The 20,672-nt window shown below is 45.3% G+C and overlaps 1 protein-coding gene across 1 annotated transcript in view; it reads left to right on the top strand.

Moving 5' to 3' along the window:
• Nucleotides 1-20,672, top strand: part of LOC310836930 (transmembrane 9 superfamily member 2-like) — a 55,605-nt gene that overhangs the window by 23,420 nt on the left and 11,513 nt on the right. Inside the window, exons 8-16 of the mRNA XM_083722891.1 lie at nt 891-970; nt 2,218-2,326; nt 5,930-6,062; nt 9,175-9,294; nt 10,204-10,261; nt 12,435-12,594; nt 13,091-13,242; nt 14,235-14,346; nt 15,991-16,162. Coding sequence (XP_083579017.1) covers nt 891-970; nt 2,218-2,326; nt 5,930-6,062; nt 9,175-9,294; nt 10,204-10,261; nt 12,435-12,594; nt 13,091-13,242; nt 14,235-14,346; nt 15,991-16,162 — 1,096 coding nt within the window. The remainder of the gene's footprint in view (nt 1-890; nt 971-2,217; nt 2,327-5,929; nt 6,063-9,174; nt 9,295-10,203; nt 10,262-12,434; nt 12,595-13,090; nt 13,243-14,234; nt 14,347-15,990; nt 16,163-20,672) is intronic.

The following is a 20,672-nucleotide window of genomic DNA, read 5'->3' as shown; positions in this document are numbered from 1 at the left end:
TTGCTGATCGAAATTGGGGTGGAAGGAATGACTCTGCTTTAATCTCTTAATGAAAAGTTGGTGTTGGCACTGAACGACTGATTGACAGCCTGCTTAGAGGAGAGTCCTGATTGAATATGACACAGCATGGTCAACTGCAGAGAGGGCTTAGTAGCTTGATTTCCATATCCGCTCCAATCCCAATAGCTGTGTTGAGACTAACTCCAAAGGGTGGCAATTAAAGTTAGGTTTTTGTGATGCAAGACACCTGTATTGCAAGGAAGTCGGTGGAGACCATTAGCTAGCTTTTCCCAGGCAGCCAAATGGCCGTCATGGGCTAACAACTTTCATTTTTCCTTCCAAATGGAATGTGACTTGAACCCATGACCTTGAAGTGCAAGCTTCTGTATCCTGTTACCATTCCATTGAGCCACTCGGTCCTCTTAATTTGACAACATGAATGAACTGCCTGTCAATATTTGGCTTTTTAAGAAGACTTAATTTAACTTGGGTATGTAACGTTAACTTCATTAAAAAGCACAAGATGTGTTGTGCCCTGTGGGAGTATCTGCTTTTACAGGTAAATCACCTTGCACCAGTAACTGTAGTGTCCACACTGAACTCAGTATATGCAGGTACTGGCCCCCCTTTTATCAATCAGAGACTTTTCTATACAGCAGCATTGCACATTCCTTGCTATAGAAAAGGACATTTATTGAGCACATGGATTGAGACCTCCTTTTAGCTTTTGGTTACAGCTAGTGGTTTGTTTTCTGGTGCTAACAGACACAGTTGCACCTACTCCCAGGTTAGCTTACCCAATGGGTTAGTTTAGCCAGTGATAATTAAATGTATGAAGACTTGTTTTCTGAGAAGTACTCCATTGTTCATCTCATACTTTTTCCATGCAGGAGAACAACAATATTAAGTGGGCTTCGAGATGGGACTACATCTTGGAATCCATGCCCCATACCAATATCCAGTGGTTTAGGTAAGAGATGTTGAAAGTTCTGAAAGAAATAGCTTGCAGCAAAACTTGGAAGATCTGAATCTTGCTTAATTTTTTGGGAATTGGAACTTGTGGTTAGAAAGAAGGCAGCTAGCATTCAAGCCAGCCAACGTCTCATGTTTTCATTTGTGGACTTACTTTCCTCAGGACTGGCCCTCTTGGGAGCTGCTCGAAGTATTGTGTTTCATGCAAAGAATGTGCCTTCTGTATCCTGAAGAAAAGCAATTGGCACATTTTCCTTTTATCTTCTCGTTTCAGAGAATTTCTGAGATGTTACAGTTGATCACATTCTTTTAATGCTGTCATGTGATTTGCTTTGGAGTTTTATCTCTGAAGTTAGTATTTACTGTTAAGGAAAAAAAGCTCACAGTGAATATGGATTGAGTTTCCCCTTCGCCTTTAAAAAAAAATATGATGATAAAGAGGAAACCTCTTCTCAGTCTTGAGGCACACAGTGCAAAGTAAGCGTGTATCAACCATTAAACTACAGTTTGAAAAATCAGACTGTGGTTTGTTACATCTGAACAAATATCACCTGACATACCATACTTTGTAAATGGCCACAAACTAGGATCTGATACTATGTTTGGAAACCACAGCTGAAGAAAAACTGTAGCTTGCTGTTCACATCCAAACCAACAAACTATGGTTTGGGAAGTTACTCTGCCCTTGGTGTCTGATGTTTGAGATACTATCTGCAATGTGCAGCTGGAGGCGAAATGACCAAACTGTGGCTTGTCTGTACTTGGAAACCCACTTCATGGGTTATAATGTAAACTCTGTTTAGTGCAAATCATGGTTTGTGTCGGAGTTCAAAGGGGCAAGAAGTTCATATGCATGTGTGCTTCTGATACATATATTTAATTCATGAAATGCTTAGTGTAGTGTTATAAGGCATAGGTCAAATATTATAAGAGCCTGTCATAAAGCAGGTCTGCAGGGTTTCAGTCGTGAGTCTTTCCCAGTCCTGCCCGGAGATTTCAGGGCAACACCTAAAACCCAACCTAAAATACTTTTCATCAAGCAGTTCATCATAGCACCGTCCCTTGTTCAGTTTTGACTATTTAATCCTATTTAAAGTTTCTAATCACTTTTTCAATACTGCTAGTTTTGCCACTGATCGCCTGCCCTGGACTTGAGTGTTCAGTGCCACATCATAGACTTAAGAATTGTGTCTGATGCCACATGGGATCAGTTTACTATCTCTTGAGTTTGCTTTTCACTTGCAGCATAATGAATTCCCTTGTAATTGTGCTCTTCTTGTCTGGAATGGTTGCCATGATCCTTCTGAGGACTTTGCATAAAGATATTGCAAGATACAACCAGATTGACTCCTCGGTAAGTAAAATGGGGTGCCTTTTTAAGTTCCGAAATGGAGGGGTGGGGCAGAGCTGTACTAATGTGCCGGTGCTGCAAGGCCCCTTGGAGCAAGGGGGATTCTGAGTAGGTTTGTGAAGTCTGGAGGCTAGCGTAGCAGTCCTCTTTCACGGTTGAGGGCAAGATGTGCCTCTGTAACTGTTGCAACACTGGAAAGAAAAGATGGGCACTTTGCTCCCTACCTTAACACAAGAACACAAAAAGATCTCTGCTGGGCCAGGCCGAAGGCCCACCTAGTCCACCACCCTGTTCTTCTCACAGTGATCAGAAAGATTCCTCTGGGACACCCACAAGCAGGACATGAGTGCAACATCAATTCTCACCAATTTTGATCCCCAGCAGTTGGTATTCAGAGGTATCCTGCCTTCCACAGTGGAGGTGGAACCTAGGCAATATGGCTACCATCCATTCATTGCCTTGACCTACACTGTTTTCTCCAATCTTTTAGAGACATACAAGGTGGTGGCCATGGCTACCCCTAGGGAGAGCAAATTCCATAGTTGCACCGTGAAAGAAGTACATCCTTTTGCCTGCCCTGAATCTTCCAACATTCAGCTTAACTGGAAGACCCCAAGTTCTAGTCTTGTGGGAGAAGGAGAACAGATGCTGCAGAGCTGAGAGGGAGGTGACAGAGGAACTCTTGCCCCTTCTGCAGCAACCATTTGTTGCCTTCCTTGGGAGCCATGTTCCTAAAGGCCAGGCATTTCTTGCTTTCCTTTGTCTTTCCATTTTCCCAGCGGCTCACTAGAAAGCTACAGGTGGTCTGCTTGGGAAGTGGCTCCTGTGGCCGCCTCAGTGAAGAGCTCTTAAAACTTTAAGCAAATAGGCCGTATTTACTTAGCTAATTAAAACAAAAGTCTGCAAAATACAGACTTTCCATCAGCTGTCATTTGGAAGTAATGAACAGCCTTACAAAAATCCAGCTTTCCCAAGGTGAGGAGTGCCTTGCTTCATATGAAACAAATCAGGGGCTCAGCTCTCATGCTTTGCTTAGGTAATTTGATTTCTTCTCTGGCAAGACACTATCAAGCTTTAAAGGCAGCAGTGTTGGTGCGGCAAGAACTTTCTATGTCTCAGGTTTCTAGGGAAAATATTTTTTGCTGCATTGTCTCTTTGCAGGAGGAGTTTAATCATGGCTTAAATTTCCCAGATATGCTGCATGAGCAGTGATTTAGACACCTAAATCTCATATGTTGGGGAACCTTAAACTTATATTCTTAACCAACCCCATAGAAGCTTTTCCTTTCAGCTTCCTAGGTATTTGGCTCCCAAGATTCCAACCAAGGTTACATAGAATAGAATGTGTCCCGCCACACCCTTCTGTGGAAAGTGCCCACCTTTGGAGGGTGGAAGAATTGCTGGGTGCCTGAGTACCTAGAATCATAGAATCTTAGAGTTGGAAGGGACCCCAAGGGTCATCTAGTCCAACCCCTTGCAATGCAGGAATCTGAGCTAAAGCATCCATGACAGATAACCACCCAACCTCCGCTTAAAAACCTCCAAGGAAGGAGAGTCCACAACCTCCAGTGGGGGACCGTTCCACTGTCAAACAGCTCTTACTGTCAGAAAGTTCTTCCTGATGTTTAGTCAGAATCTCCTTTCTTGTAACTTGAAGCCATTGGTTCAAGTCCTACCCTCCAAAGCAGGAGAAAACAAGCTTGCTCCCTCTTCCATGTGACAGCCTTTGAGATATTTGAAGATGGCTGTCGTATCTCCTCTCAGTTGCCTCTCTTCCAGGCTTAAGCATACCCAGCTCCTTCAAGCGCTCCTCATAAGGCTTAGTTTCAAGAGCCTTGATCATCTTGGTTTCCTTCCTCTGCACACCTTCCAGCTTGTCAACATCCTTCTTAAAGTTTTCCCTACCTAAAGTGTCTTTGTTTAGTGCAGGAACAAGATTGCAGAGGGCAAGAAACAATTTCCAGGCCACGTTTCAATAAGGAATGTAGCTTGCATTGGTAATGATAGGGAAGTGAAGAAAAGTTACTGAGCTTCTATTTCATTGTTTTCCCCAACTGCAAATTTGTTAGAGAAAGAGGAGTTACTCTTAGAATAGCTGTGTGGCCTGTTGACTAACACACACTTCCCAGAAAGGCCTCTAGTCAAACCAGTTGCTGATCAGCAAATATGGACAGATGCTCAGTAAGCAAGTTGTGTGGATGAGTCCAAAATGTTCACCTCATTTTCTTTAATTCCACCAGATGGGTAATACCCTCTGTTTTGGCATGTAGAGGACTCCTGGTATTTTGACGTGGGGTTCTCATCTGACTGAATGCATCTCAGTTGATTAAGAAAATGAATTTTATTTGATTGAAATTCTGATGTACTTGTTTTTGACTGGAACTGTCGTTTTGAAGGGAAACAAGCATGGTTCCCTTGCCTTTAGATAGCATACACCATTAAAAAAGATAGCATACACCATGAACATATGTGGTGTATCACATGTATGCATTGCTACAGGTGGAAACACAGAGAAATAAAAACATGTTTGCAAACTGCCAATGTGTTTTATTTCTCCCAGTGCATTTTGGAAAGATGAATTGCCTTCATTGGGGCATCTTAGAAACACATTTTTTAAACAGTATCAGAACAATCCTTTAAAAATATTAAAAATAATTTCCCCTGAGCTATCTCATCATGGAGGCTCAGCAAAATATGTGCTCAAGTATTTCTTAAGTGAGTATTGGCACCTCCTTTTTCTAGACTGGCTTTTGTTAACTGGACAAGTGCTTTGAGATACATTGCACAATGTTTGATTTGAAAGGAATTTTTGAGCTTGGAAAAGGGAGTTTGCCACTAAACCTTTGCCATGAACCTTTGTTCCCATTGGGAACAAGAAGAAAAGTTAAGGATGTTAACAATATGGACTGAAAAGAGGGGTGACTTGTTTTGGGGAGAAGTATTCTGCCACGAAGATCTGTTTAGAGAACTTAAGCTAACATTTGGTCACATTGGTGCAGTAACTAACCCCAGATGAAAAAGAGGGAATTGAATGCTTCAGCAGTGTTGGGGGTGCAGAACAGCATCTTTGATTTGGAACAGCGTTTTTGATTCATGTTTTATTCCACTGCCTTGTTGCTCCCTATAGTGCCAGCCTATAGTGTGTGGAAACCACAGGAGTTGACACCTGGTAGAACCTGGGCCTTGGTTTTGTGGCATGACATTTCCTTTCCTTTCATGTCAGATTTCAAACTGGCTTGTTAGGCAGCAGAAGACAAAGATGCATAAATGCATTGAGTGCTCGCGATACCACTTAAATTGAACATGATCTTTTGTTTAATATCAATTAACATTGCGGCACTCTAGCTAAGCGTGTTAATGTTTGTTTCTCCTCCTCAAGATAAGCGTTTCTTAATATATCTACATCCTCTGCACACGCAAGTCCCCCACCCCCACCCAGCAGTCCATTAGGGAGTTGTAAAACCAGTGAGTAACAACGCTGATGCAATTAGTCCCCTTCAGAAACAAAACCTGGAAGATAATCAGGCTAGGAAAGTGAATTTCACGTCTGGCTTGTACTAATTCACTGTTGCATGATGTATGTCTAATAAAGAGATGTTATTACAGGAGGACGCCCAGGAGGAGTTTGGGTGGAAGCTGGTCCATGGAGATGTGTTTAGGCCTCCCAGGAAGGGCATGCTGCTCTCTGTCTTCCTGGGGCAAGGGACGCAGATTTTCATAATGACATTTATTACCTTATGTAAGTAGCAGGAGGTTGCCTGAAATCATCATCGTTATTTATGCAATACTGGCTTTCTGTGTGTTTATGTTATTACCAATATTATTAATATTTACCTGCCTTATGCTGAGTCAGACCTTGAGTCCACTTAGCTCAGCATTGTCTACAAGGATTGTCAGTGGCTGCTGCCAGTCAGTGTTCACTTACCTGAGCTAGATGGACCAGTGGTCCAACTCTGAATAAGGCACCTTCCTGTGTGTTCTTGTGCTGCCTGTTTTGCATATGCAATTCCACCCCGTGTAAACCTGGGGACAGCTGGCCGCTGGGAAGACAGATACTTTGAGGCAGCAGCTGTAGCCATCAGGAGAAAATATTTTTTTTAAAAAATTGTGTAAGCTCATCACCCTACAGTTATGCACAGTGGAGCTGAGCAGTCACAAAACCAACTGAGATCTTGAGGACCTAGGAGGATGCCTTATTCCAAGTCAGACCATTGTTTCATCTAGCTTCATTGTTTACACTGACTGTCGGGTGGGGGTGTCTGCTCCCCCAGGTATCATGGAATAACCCCACCACTTGGCCTTCCATCATACATGCCATCTCTTTCATCTGTACCACACCGACTTGCATTTATTCGTGCAAGGTTCAATGTTTTTCCATCGAACCTGCTGAGCCACAGATTTTCCAAGGGTTTGGTGTCTCCGCTATGCGAGTGTGACGGGAAAACAGTTGAATCTCTTCCACATATAATGTTCAACTGTCCCCTACATAGCATACCCATTCTTGGGTCCTGCTTTACTGCGCTTGGTTGGCAGGCCTGTTGAGTCACATGCCGCACTGCTTTTGCAGGATACAGATCCTTCTGTAACTCTGCAGGTGGCGAGATTCCTGAATGCAGTTATCTCACACACAAAAACCACCAAAAAACAACAACAACATCAAAAACTAATCGGACAGTTATGATGAGAGTGCATGACGGATCTCGTCTCCAGTTTTCCTTTTTTCTGTGAACCGTCCCTTGGATCTTTCCGGGCCCCAAGCTGTTATTTGTCACTGCTCAATGACCCACCCTTGCATCGTGGTGTTCACCTTCTGTTGTTAGATATATTGGTCTTTATGCTTCTGTGCTTTTATGTTCGTACATACTTTATGGGCTAATAGCCGTATAAATAAAGAATTGAAATTACACTGACTGTCAGGGGCTTAAGGTGGAGGCATACCCAGTCCAACTTGAAGATGCAGCGGGGTTGAACCTGGGGCTTTCTTTGTGCAAAGCAAACGCTGTGTACTGCTTAGCTGCAACCCTTCCCTCACATGCACAAAAGAAAGAAAGACAGGAATGGTACAGTTTTCTAAGGCAGAGTATTTTGTTGTTTGTTGTTTTAGGAAACCCTGAGCTTTAGCTGAGATTCCTTCATTGCGGGGGGTTGGACTTAGATGGCTGCCAGGGTCCTTTCCAATTCTACAATTCCATGGTTCTTTTCATTGGGAGCTTGCCAAGGGTTCTTTGGTTGGGAGGATCAGTACTGAAAAACAGGCTTTCTCTTTCAGAAGAAGCCATGCTATCAATACTGATCATCTGCACCCTCGGTTTGAACTGCAGAATGGTAGAGTTGGAAGGGACCCCAAGGGTCATCTAGTCCCTGCAATGCAGGAATCTTTTTTGTCCAGAGTAGGGCTCGAACCTGCAACCCGGAGATTTGCAGCCCTGTGCTCCACCAACCGAGCCATCCCAGCAGTTCAGTGAGGCTGCCTAATGTTCCCATGCATTTGCCTGCGAACATGTCCCAGAAGCCTCTGCAGCGTACTGGGGTCCTGCGGTGGGTCTTCCTTGTCAGGTGATTCTGACAAAGATTCCCCACAGGACATAAAGCTGTTCTAAAACTGGGATGGGGAACCTCTGGCCTTCCAAAAGTTTGCTGGGCTCCTAACTCCCATTAGCCCCAGCTGCAGTCGCCATTGGTCAGGGCTGACACAGGTTGCAGTCCAGTGGTAGCTGAAGACCCACAGGTTCCTCACCCCTTTCAAAAGCTTGGTGGGTGAGGGGAGGGCCTTATTTTGAGCACCTTCTTTGCATGCAGAAGGCCCCCTCATGTCTCTAGGCAGGGCTGCAAGACTCCCCCCGCCCCCGGCCTGAAATCCTGGAGAGCTGCTATCTCCCCACAACTGTGTACAAGTGTGGCACAGGAAATAATTAAATAACTTGTTTTAAACTGAATAATAATAATAATAATAATAATAATAATAATAATGATTTATTTATACCCTGCCCATCTGGCTGGGTTTCCCCAGCTACTCTGGGCGGCTTCCAACAAAATATTAAAATGCAGTGGTCTGTTAAACATTAAAAGCTTCCCTAAACAGGGCTGCCTTCAGATGTCTTCTAAAAGTCTGGTAGTTGTTCTTCTCTTTGACAAATGGCTGGAAAGGGGCAGAAACAGCCCGAAAAGAGCAGGAAAACTGCAAATATGGCATGAGAAGAGTGGGGAAATGGGTAGCAATCTCAGGGGCCTTTACAGCTTTGACCCCAAGAGCCTTTGCATCGACCTTTGAGGCCTGTGGAGAGTTGGAGTTTGAGAAAGGAAGTCTGGAGGGAGCGATTGTGGTGGAGTTTGGCGGAGTTTGGCTTCTTAGATGGTTTCCCCCACTAAATGCGATTTCATGTATATGCACGGTACCCAGGAATGTTGACTCTTGCGTTAGTGGGCTAACGCAGTGGGCTAACCTGTATTGAGCTAGATGGACCCAATGGTCTGAACTAGCATAAGGCAACTCCTTACGTTCCGATTTTGGGTGGGCGCATTTATGATTTTTAATTTATATCCTGCCCTTATTCCCTTATAGAGCACAGGGCAGCTAACAGCAGGTCAGTAAAGCAACCAGATTGAAAAAATTCCCATCACTAAAAGCCACAATATTGCAGTTGAAATACAGTAAAACCAGCAGTTGGTAAATATCTTGGAAAATCATATACTTCAAGATCTAAATGCCTGGACAAATAGGAAATGTCTTCACTCTGTGTTTTGAAAGTTTCAACCCTGGGGGCACATTTGCACTTTTGGAACATTGCACCAATTTACACCAGGGAACCTCTTCTGTAACACACTTTTGTTCTCTGTGTTGACACTTTCAGTCCTTGCCTGCCTTGGATTCCTTTCGCCAGCCAACAGGGGGGCCTTGATGACCTGTGCTGTCGTGCTGTGGGTCTTGCTGGGGACCCCAGCAGGCTACGTATCTGCTCGGATGTACAAAAGTAAGTGCAAGCCTTGTGTAATGGAATGTTGCCAGGCTGTTGAAACCACAGAGATTGTGCTCAGCGGCTGGTGGTACCCAATTGAGACTGGTAGGGCAGAAGGTGGGGGGGGGGGGGGAACAGTAGGCAGACAGTGATAGGCAGAGTTAGAGCCAATGACTGGCAGAGCCTGCTGAATCTAGTTTTGCAATCATGCTCCTCCCATCTGAATTCTACAAGGGCAGCACTGAGGCTAAGGAAGCCGACAGACAGCACCACCCCCTGGGTTGGTTATATGTGGAAGGCAGGCAAGTGTGGGCTGGCTGGGGGCGAGGGGGGGGGGCAGTGCCCCCATTCACCTCCACTGATCATACTTGGAAGTAGAAAGCCAAGGGTGGTTCCTGCCCAGCCCTTGATTGGCTGTCCTAGGTCAAATCTCTTAGCCTTTCTTCTGCCTTTGTAGAATGGGAACTGCCAGTGATTTTTCACTGGTTTAGCAGGGACAGGAAAGACCATGAGGTAACAGAATAAGAAAATGGTGTTCTTAGCAGTGTTTACCTCCCCACTCCTTTTCTGAACTGCAGTGCCCTCTCTCTTTCTCATGACCCTTTGCAAATTGGTTGTGAAACATGGGGAGGTTTGCTTGAAATGTAACACAAGTACATAGGGTGGGGAGAGAACCTGAAAAGCTTTCCTGGATCCTGGCTGTCAATTATGAACAGGATATTGAGCCGGGTTGAATTATGGCAGAGGATCATTATCAGCACTCCTTGGGGTTCAGATTCTATAAGCAGGGAAGATTCAGAGCAGTTCATAGTACTATGGTGAGCAATCTAGTGTTAAAATTATTGAGACTTAAAAATAAATAAATTTCTTCCAGCTACTTCAAATGTGTTAAATGTAGTGATTACGTTTTTCTCCTCTTCTCAGCATTTAGAGGTGAAAAATGGAAGACAAATGTGTTGCTGACAGCTCTGTTGTGTCCAGGGTTAGTATTCCTCACACCTTTCTTTTTATAAAACTCATTTTCTGCATTGCAAATTGGTTAATATGCACAAAGGCCTATGCTTCTTACTCACATGACTGACAGTTAGTTCTAGATTCAGGTAGGTGTTGGTCTGACGCAGTCGAAATATATAATTTTTTTTTAAAATGTCCAGTAGCACCTTAGAGACCAACTAAGTTTGTTCTTGGTATAAGCTTTCATGTGCATGTACACCTCTTCAGATACACTGAAACAGAAGTCGCCAGACGTCAGCAGGTTTACCATACCCATTGAGTCAATCATCCATTTTCTACTACCCTCCTGAGAAAAACCCCACCCCACCCTCCCACTATATATAAGGGTCTGGTGACTTCTGTTTCAGTGTATCTGAAGAAGTGTGTATATTCACTTACTCCAGTTGTAATCTAATCCAGTTGTACGCATGCAGTTCCTCTTCATTTCCATGTTTTTGAGTGCATGTAGCTATGAACCAGATCCCCATGTTTGTAAGTGCATTGATATTCCTGTTTCACTTTGTTTTTAAACTCCCTCTCCTTTTTTTAACTATCTTTGGAAAGTCTTGAGTGCCTTAACTGTGGTTTGCTTAGTATTGAAAGCAAAACTTAACTGGTTTGCAAACTCTTCAAGCTATGGTGTAATGCATTGGCTTTTAGTTGATTATTAGTGGTGCTAATAATTCAAGAGTATCTGATTCAAAACCTCCGCTGCCTTGTGGGACATCTTTGGGAGGAGAAATCTCAATCTCAATCTGGAGTGGGAGTCCCTGAGGCGGTTGGGTGGCACTTTTTTACGCTTCCTTCCAGCAACTCCTTTAGCCCAGCCATTGCTAAACATATTGCTCTGCTTTTGTTTGGACCACATCAGCAATGCTGAGATGGTTAAGAGTCACTTCTGCATTGAGCAAACTATGGTTAGGGCAGTGTTGCCAGTGTTTCTGCTTGCAAGGTGACATGTGGGACTTGGCGGTCTTAGGAAGCATGGTTGTGTTAACTCTTTCATTTCAAAATTTAAAAATATCAATAGACAGTGGACTAGAAATTAGACTGTTTGGCAACAGGGTGTGAAATAGCCTGATACCAGAAGTCCCAACCAGAAATGTACATCCTGGCTGTCATCTAGATGACTATCTTGGCAAAGTCCAAAATGGCAAAATACCATGCTGATAGTTTAAATTCCAGTGTGCAAATTCCATTTCATAGAAGTTGAATAATTGCCTGGGGTGGTAGGGAGAGCACAAAATAAGAACAGATGTCTTGATTATGCTGTGCTAGTTCAGAAAATTTGCATAATGCCATAAACAGCCCGAGGCAGTTACGTACACTGGATTGATTTTGAGAATTTGTAGACTAGCAGGGTTCCCCGCCCCCAATCCTCTTCTCCCTTTGGAGGAGTGAAAGAGAGATTTGCTTTGCTGTTGCTTAGGCAGAGCTTAACAACAACAACAACAACCTGCCTTTATACACAACAGTGATAGGTTTGCAAGGATATCCATCGTGCAGGAGATTAGATGACATTTGCCCCTAAATATTCCTGGCTGAAAAAGAAAGATACAATTTTTCTATGAATTAATTAGAATTGGCTTCCTCTTTGCTTTTGGTCCAATATGGCAGTGCATGGAGCATTGTACCTTTGGCTCTAAGAATGCTTTTGCAATGAGTCCCAGGCTGCAGAGTGTGGCAACATCCTTGCCTGAAGCCAGCTGATGTTCAACTGATGCTCCCTTCTGTTCATTGCACGGTGGTGGTTTCAGCTGCTGCTGCTGCTGTGCTACAGTGAAATTATGGCTTCTGTAGGACACAGTATATTGGTGCAGGCTTAGATGCTGCTTGTGGTAGGATAAAGAAATGAATTCCTTCCCTTGAAGGGCCCTTACATGCACCTGTTGGTTACGAAAGGGCTGGGGAACCTCAGGGTTCTGCCTCCACAGTCTGAGGCAGTAATGCTTGTGAATACCAGTTGCTGGAAACCACAAGAAGGGAGAGTTGCTGTTGCTCTCTCAGGTTCTGGTTGCGGGCTTCCTGTTGGGGCACCTGGTTAGTGAAAGCAGGCTACTGGACTGGATGGGCCTTTGTCCTGATCCATCTGGGTTCTTGTTAGGTTCTTAAATTGGGAACGCCATGCCAACACTGAATCTGGTCATCTTCTGTTCCCTCAGAATTGTCTTTGCTGACTTCTTCATAATGAACCTTATTCTTTGGGTGAAAGGATCCTCAGCTGCTATTCCCTTTGGCACTCTGGTTGCTATCTTGGCCATGTGGTTTGGAATATCTGTCCCATTAACCTTTGTCGGTGCATACTTTGGATTCAAGGAGAAGGTGGGTTAGAAATTCAGTAGAGTTTACTATATATATACATATTTAAAGCTCCTTATTATACCACTTGATAATTCCTTTCCTTTCCTGACCTGCTGGTGAGCAGAAGGAGAAAATATATTCATGTTTTTTGGCAACCTTTGCACAATCACTGCCAGAAGACTTCTTGCGGTATAGCACCACTGTGTTGTGTTGCAGCACGAATTAAAGAAGATTAAAGAAGACTACAGCAGCCCATGGAAAGTTTTTGAGGGGGTCTTCTGCAAAGAGAGGAACATCTCTGTATTTGGGACTGCTTTTCTTACACAGTGGTCTTTCACTCAGATCAGAAATGGCCCTTCAAGTACATGGATGCATTAGCCATAATTATTCCCTGTTGGGGGAATAATGATATTTTTACATATTGAAATTGTTGCACCTTTTAAATGTGGCTTTGCTGTTTCCTTAGATGTGTCTGCCATGTTAATTGTGGTGTTGTGTTTTTTTTAACTTTCCCTAGCCCATTGAGCACCCGGTGCGTACAAACCAGATTCCTCGTCAAATCCCGGAGCAGTCCTTTTTCACCAAGCCTCTTCCGGGCATTATCATGGGAGGCATCCTCCCCTTTGGGTGTATCTTTATCCAGCTCTTCTTCATTTTAAACAGCATTTGGTGAGTATCTCCCCCTTTTCTGAATTCGAAATTACCAAGCTACATGCCAGGCTGCTGTTTCTTTGTGAGAAATAATTAAATGAAGAAAGGCTGCTGTGTGGGCCCAAAGCACCCATCTACAGAAGAGGTTGCCTGCTGGCTCTCTGCATGGTTTACTGCTCTGGGTTTGTCTCCTTCCCATTGCCTCCTGCTGGGGTTTGGTCATTCATTTGTTCTTCAAAACAGCAGGCGCTAGTCTGGGTGCAGATCCCTTAAAGATCTTGCCCCTAACTGAAGGGAAGAGAGTGCAATGAAATACAGATGTTGCTGAAATACAGCTCCCAAATGCCCCCAAAAGGGGAGGGACCTCAAAAAAACTTGGAAAAGGGACAAAAAGCGCAAGGGGAAAAAAGAATATATTTTACAATGAAGCAACATCCAAACTAACAAATATATCATTCAGTAGTTGATGTTATCCAATTCTGGAAGTTTATTTATAAAGTCCCATAGAATGTTTTATATAGAATTTCAGTTGAGCCACAAAAGGAGCCAGAGAGGATCTTGCATACTTAGAAAGTGGTTCTAAAATTGAATCACACCCTGAAGCTGGTGTGTGTGTTTGAGTCACTGTTCTGGACCCATTGCCTTCCAGTTGGTAATCTATGTACAGAACAGCAACTTATTCAGAAGCACAGGTGCATAAGTTGGTATGTGATAGAGAGAGGCTTCTGAGTTCAGGTAGGTGAGAGGTGGGAACCTGACAGAGGGAAACTTGTTTGGCTGAGAATTTGAGGCTTTGGATTCTCAAAAACCACAGCCTAATTGCCAGGCATTAAATGTATCATGAACTGTAGTCTTTAACCAACTGGGGCGGGGGGCGGGCTGGAACTCTTCCTGCTGTGCCAATGCCACCTGCAGTCCTTGTTAGGCCTTCATGATGCTGAACCTTGAGAAAGGAGGGTGGGTGCAGAGATCTTAGGCGAAGGTTGACCCGGTGACTTCTCTCATTCCAGGTCTCACCAGATGTACTACATGTTTGGCTTCTTGTTCTTAGTCTTTATCATCCTCCTGATTACATGCTCAGAAGCAACGGTCTTGCTGTGCTATTTTCATCTATGTGCCGAGGTAAAACTGACCTGCCACTTCCGTTGCCAAGCTTAGTATGTTGCTGGACGGGAATCAGCCACCAGCTGGCAGCATCAGGGAGGCTGAGCCAACACCTGCAGCTTGCTGGTGCATCGGTGCCCCATTGTGTTGGAAAGATTTATGCATGTTGTGGCTGCCAGCTGTGCGTAGTAGACCTGCTGGTAGGAAGGGAAAGTGGGTGATGCGGTGCTTAGGAAGCCTGGATTCCTTTCTGTGGAATAAGCAGCTTGGCTGTGAGGGCAACTGTTTAGGAGTAGTGGCAGAGGATAACACTTCTGCATGGTGGCAGTAGGCCAAGATGCCAAGGGGTGGGGAGTGAAACTGAGGATCCCCTCCCTTTCTATTTGCTGTTGCCAACGTAACAGACTGCTGCAGCTTTCAGTGCCAAATCAGTCTTTGTAATGTATCATCAAGATGCAATTGCATCTGCATACCAGCTGGAATTAAAAAAACCAAAAAGCATAGGTTGTTGTCCCCTTGTTGCATTTGCCATCTTTGTGTCCCGTTCCCTTGCTAAGTAGCTCCATCCTGAAAATTACTTTTTATCTAGGGCTCCATGAAAGCCGTAGTTTAGCTAGTCAAAGAAAGAATTGCAAGTCTGGTTGCAGATCCCTTTGGGATCTTGCCCCTAACTAAAGTGAAGAGAGTGTAATGGTGACATTAGTCCTGAAAGTGTATAGGCTTCGTGGTGATTTTGAAAGCCAAAGGGATGGACTGGTCAAAGCTTTGGTGGATTGCACTAAACTCCTCCTCATGACCTGCAGGAGCAGCAGAAAAAAAGTCATGCAAATATATGCAGATTATGTAATATAAAAGTGGTGGTGTTTTATCTTGGTGCTGATATTAGTGGCGGAGTCACAGAGATGTTGCTTCGTTATGTGGACAGTCTATAACACTCCATTCTCATACTTGTGGTAGACAGATTTTGGGGTTTTAGGCAAGCTGCAAACAGATGCCTTGTGGAACAAGCTGCATTGAGTAAAGATACCTGAGGCCTGCCATGCAAATAAGCTCTTAAGTGTAGGAATTAGTTTCAGTTTTCTAGATAACATGGGTGAGCCACAAACTGGGTTCTGAATCGTTTGTTGTGCACCTGGGCTGAAGAAGAACAGCTCTTTGGTCAAATGGTATTAAGCTGGGGGGTGATCAGCTTTTTCTCTGTCTCTAAAATGTGCAGGCACACATCTCTCTTTTTCACCCACTCACCCAAACTTACATGCAGACACATTCCCACAGAGAAAGACACGTAGGCACAGACTATTCATCTCACCTCTCCTTTGCAGCATTTTGCTCTCACGGCAGTGTTGATGCGAGTTCTCTTGGCTGGTAAGATGCAGCAACAGGACAGTGTCAGGAGGAGGAAGAGAAGGGCAAACCGAAGAAGCACCTGATTTTGCAGGGGCTGGCAGGCCATGGAAGCGGCTTGGTAGGCCAGATTCATCATGCAGGAATTTGTGAAATAGAATTCTGGGAAACAAATCTAATAAAGCATAGTTCAGACTAGTAAGTGTGGACATGTGCAAGGACAGCTTAAGGCTGGTCCACTAAATAAACATGGGAAGCATTTTTTGGGGGGTCTTTCATGTTTTCCTTGCCTCTCAACCTCTTTTGATTTGCCTCTAGGATTATCATTGGTGGTGGAGGTCATTCTTAACCAGCAGCTTCACCGCCGTCTATCTCTTCATCTACGCCGTCCATTATTTCTTCTCAAAACTTCAGATCACAGGAACTGCCAGCACCATTTTATACTTCGGATATACAATGATCATGGTCTTGATTTTCTTCCTTTTCACTGGTGAGTCAATTTCTCAAGTCTTTGAGCGTCTCAGAGTTGGGAGATATGTCTTATGTATAGGAGCATATGCAAAGGCACTTTGTACTAAGCTAGACTTTGGTTCCATGCAAGTCTTGCCTGTGATCTTTTGAACAGGAGGTGCTATGGACTGAAGGTGAGGCCTTCTGCTTGCAGGGTTCATACTCTACTACTCAGCTGCAAGCTCTTCCTTTCTCCCCCACCCCTGGTATCTTAAAGTCCCAGTATGGCAGAATATGGGCTTAAACAGCGTTCCCTATCTGGACTACAAAAGGCCAATGATCAGCGATGTTCGGAGTTGTAGTCTAAAACATCTGGAGGGCTCAACATAGGAGTATAGGTAGGATTAGTATGTGACACATGGGACGCACTCAGAGCACAAAGGCATCAACCACCTTCCCGACATATATTTAAAGCACAGGGCTTCCACCAAAGAGTTATGGAAATCAAGTCTGTTAAAGGTGCTGAAAGTTTTCAGGAGACTCCTATCCCCCTCACAGAGCTACAGGTACCAGAATGGTTCAGCAACCAATCCTTCCTAGGGAACTCTGGTAATTGTAGCTCTGTGAGGGGAATGGGGTGGGGTGTCTTGTAACAACTCTCGGCGCCCTTAGCTGCAGTTCCCAGGATTCTATGGGGGAAGCCATGGTTGTTTAAAGTGGTGTGATACTGCTTTAAATGTTGGGTTTGAATGTGGCCATCATTAATTCATGCATTCCTGGGCCATTTTATTCTGGGTGCTTTCTTTCAGAGTATTACTATGAGGCTGTGAATGCTCTTCCGTCATATAAAGGGCTCATTCAGCACTGAAAGCTGTTTTCTAACATTCACCTGCCGGTAATCAAATGCACACATTTGCTGATTTCTTACTGTACGTGTGAACCAGGACAATGTGCATTTGAAGGGTGGATCAAGCTTACACATGGATAGAGTATTCAGGGAGCATAACATGATAAAAGTGAAAAAATAATAATTCTCCAAATTCTGCTAGAATCATGTTTCTCTTGCTATTCATGACACAAGGAGTCTTTTTGGCACCTTAAAGACAAATAAAATTATCAAGTTTTTATTATGATATTTTGAGTCTTTAAGGTGCCCCAAGACTCCATAAAGGCTTTTGGCTGATGGCAGGGGTAGAGTGGGGCTTTAGCTCTATGGCAGAGCATTTGCCTTCCATGCAGAAGGTTCCCAGGTTCAATCCCTGGCAACTCCAGGTGGGGTTGGTGGGAAAAGCCTTTTGTCTGGAAAAACCCTGGAGGGTTGCTGCCTATCAGTGTAGGTATTACTGAACTAAATGGACCCAATACTGTAGTCTGAATCTGTATAAATGTTTTTTAAAAAATATTTTGAATTTTTTGTATGTGGGGGGTGGGGGTGGGATGGATGTTTGGTTGGGCTTGGGAAATTTTTTTGATTTTGATGTTTTTTGTAATTTTTACAGTTTTTGTTTGTATTGTTTTATTGGTTTTGTTTGTTTGTTTGTTTGTTTGTTTAAGGTGTTATTTTGTTCTTAAGGGGAGGGGTCAGGGCTGCCGGGGAGTGGGTCCCAGCCCACAAAATGGCTGGGGCGTATTCCACAGGGGGGGATGCACTGGGACAACCGATCTCAATGATCACGGGTAGGAGGAGGAGTTACGCTAAGACTAGACCATGTCATTACAGAGGAGGCAGGTTTAGTCATTGTCTGAGGACTATTCCTGCCTCCAGGTCTGGTCCTGACCGGATGGATACTAGAATCAGCAAGGGATACCCACATGACCTGAAGGTGCTGCTGTGCAATGCCAGGTCAATGATTCATAAGACCCCTGCCATCCATGACTTGATCATGGATGGAGGACTTGACCTGGCATGTGTAACAGAGACTTGGTTGGATGAAGCAGATGGGCCTGTCCTTGCCGCTGCTTGTCCACCAGGTTTCTCTTACGCACAGCAACCCAGGTCATGTGGGCGGGGAGGGGGGGTTGCAGTGATTTTTAGGAAGTCATTAGTTTGCACTAGGCGTCCTATTGGGAAGACCCAGTTTTCCGAGTGCATGTTCTGGAAGTTGGGCAATAGGAGCAGTGCAGGATTCCTTTTGGTGTACCGACCTCCCTGCTGCACCAAGGATTCCCTGCCTGAGCTGCTTCAGGTTGTGGTGGATGTTCTCCTGGAGACACCTAGTTTGGTCGTCCTAGGGGATTTTAACATCCATGCTGACACGACCTTACAAGGGGCCGCTCGGGACTTTGTGGAAAGCATGGCCTCCATGGGGCTGTCCCTGAATAAGTCTGGCCCAACCCATAGCCGCGGACATGCCTTGGACCTGGTGTTTACCTCTATGGATGTTGGTGATCTGACACTAAGTAAAAGCGAAACGAAAGAAGTGCCATGGTCAGATCACTTCCTGGTGCAACTGAATTTCTCTGCGACCCATCCCCTCTGCAGGGAGGTGGGACCAATTCGGATGGTCCGCCCCCGCCACTTAATGGATCCAAATGGTTTCCAGAGAGTGGTAGGGGATGCTTTATCCCATGTTGATCGCCTTTCAGTTGATTCCCTGGTGGCCCGCTGGAATGTGCAGTTAACCAGGGCTATTGACTGTTTGGCTCTGAAGCGCCCTCTCCGATTGCATGGAGCCCGGACAGCCCCATGGTTTTCCACGGATTGGAGGGCAATGAAACAATCGTTGAGACGGCTAGAGTGCCGGTGGCGGATAACTCATTCCGAATCTGACCGGACACAGGTTAGAGCTCAACGTCGAGCCTACCAAGTGGCGATAGCAACGGCGAAGTAGAATTTCTTTACCGCCTCTATTGCATCTGCAGAAAACAGCAGCAGGAGACTTTTTAGGTGGTTCACAATTTAGCGGAACCACCTGCAACATCAGGGCCCAGTACGGGCCACATGATCTCCTGCAATGATTTTGCAAAGTTTTTTGCAGATAAAATCGCTCAGATTCGGGAAGAAGTTGACTCCACCGTGGGAGCAGGGCCAGGGCGGGAGAGTGCTAGAGCTTTGTCTAGTCAAGTTGTGTGGGATCAATTCCAATCTGTTACCTCCGAGGATGTGGACAGGATGCTTGGACGAATGAAATCAACCACCTGTCTCCTGGATTCTTGCCCATCCTGGCTTATAAAAGCTAGCCGGGAAGGACTGGGCGATGGGCTTTGTGGGGTGGTGAATGCTTCCCTCCATGAGGGAGCCTTCCCAGACCCACTGACAGAGGCGGTTATTAAACCGCTTCTTAAAAAACCATCTTTAGATGCGGCCACGATGGCCAACTATCGCCCAGTCTCAAATCTTTCATTCTTGGGCAAGGTGATTGAGCGAGTGGTTGCTGAACAACTCCAGGCACGCCTGGAAGAAGCGGACCATTTGGATCCCTTCCAGTTGGGATTCAGGCCTCATCATGGGACTGAAACTGCCTTGGTCGCACTGGTTGATGATCTCCGGCGGGCTAGGGACAAAGGTGAGAGTTGTTTCCTAGTTCTGCTGGATCTCTCAGCGGCGTTTGATACCATCGACCGTAACATCCTTCTGGACCGTCCTGAGGGGCTGGGAGCTGGGGGCACTGTCCTACAGTGGTTCCGCTCCTTCCTCCTGGGCCGTGTTCAGAAAGTGATGGTGGGGGATGAGTGTTCAGACCCCTGGGCTCTCACTTGTGGGGTGCCTCAGGGTTCTGTCCTCTCCCCAATGCTTTTCAACATTTACATGCAGCCGCTGGGAGAGATCATCAGGAGGTTTGGGCTGGGTGTTCATCAGTATGCGGATGATACCCAGCTCTACCTCTCTTTTAAATCAGAATGAGTGAAGGCGGTGAAGGTCCTGTGTGAGTGTCTGGAGGCAGTTGGAGGATGGATGGCGGCTAACAGCTTGAGGTTGAATCCTGACAAGACAGAAGTACTGTTTTTGGGGGACAGGAGGCGGGCAGGTGTGAAGGATTCCCTGGTCCTGAATGGGGTAACTGTGCCCCTGAAGGACCAGGTGCGCAGCCTGGGAGTCATTTTGGACTCACAGCTGTCCATGGAGGCACAGGTCAATTCTGTGTCCAGGGCAGCTGTTTACCAGCTCCATCTGGTACGTAGGCTGAGACCCTATCTGCCTGCGGACTGTCTCGCCAGAGTGGTGCATGCTCTGGTTATCTCCCGCTTGGACTACTGCAATGCGCTCTACGTGGGGCTACCTTTGAAGGTGACTCGGAAACTACAACTAATCCAGAATGTGGCAGCTAGACTGGTGACTGGGAGCAGCCGCCGAGACCATATAACACCGGCCTTGAAAGACCTACATTGGCTCCCGGTACGTTTCCGAGCACAATTCAAAGTGTTGGTGCCCTTTAAAGCCCTAAATGGCCTCGGTCCAGTATACCTGAAGGATCTTCTCCACCCCCATCGTTCTGCCCGGACACTGAGGTCCAGCGCCGAGGGCCTTCTGGCGGTTCCCTCATCGCGAGAAGCAAAGCTACAGGGAACCAGGCAGAGGGCCTTCTTGGTAGTGGCGCCCGCCCTGTGGA

Source organism: Podarcis gaigeae (genome assembly GCF_964106915.1).
Source record: "Podarcis gaigeae genome assembly, chromosome: Z".
Taxonomy (NCBI): Eukaryota; Metazoa; Chordata; class Lepidosauria; order Squamata; family Lacertidae; genus Podarcis; species Podarcis gaigeae.
Note: the sequence above shows the minus strand (reverse complement) of the source record. Positions and strands in the feature narration are given on the sequence as shown.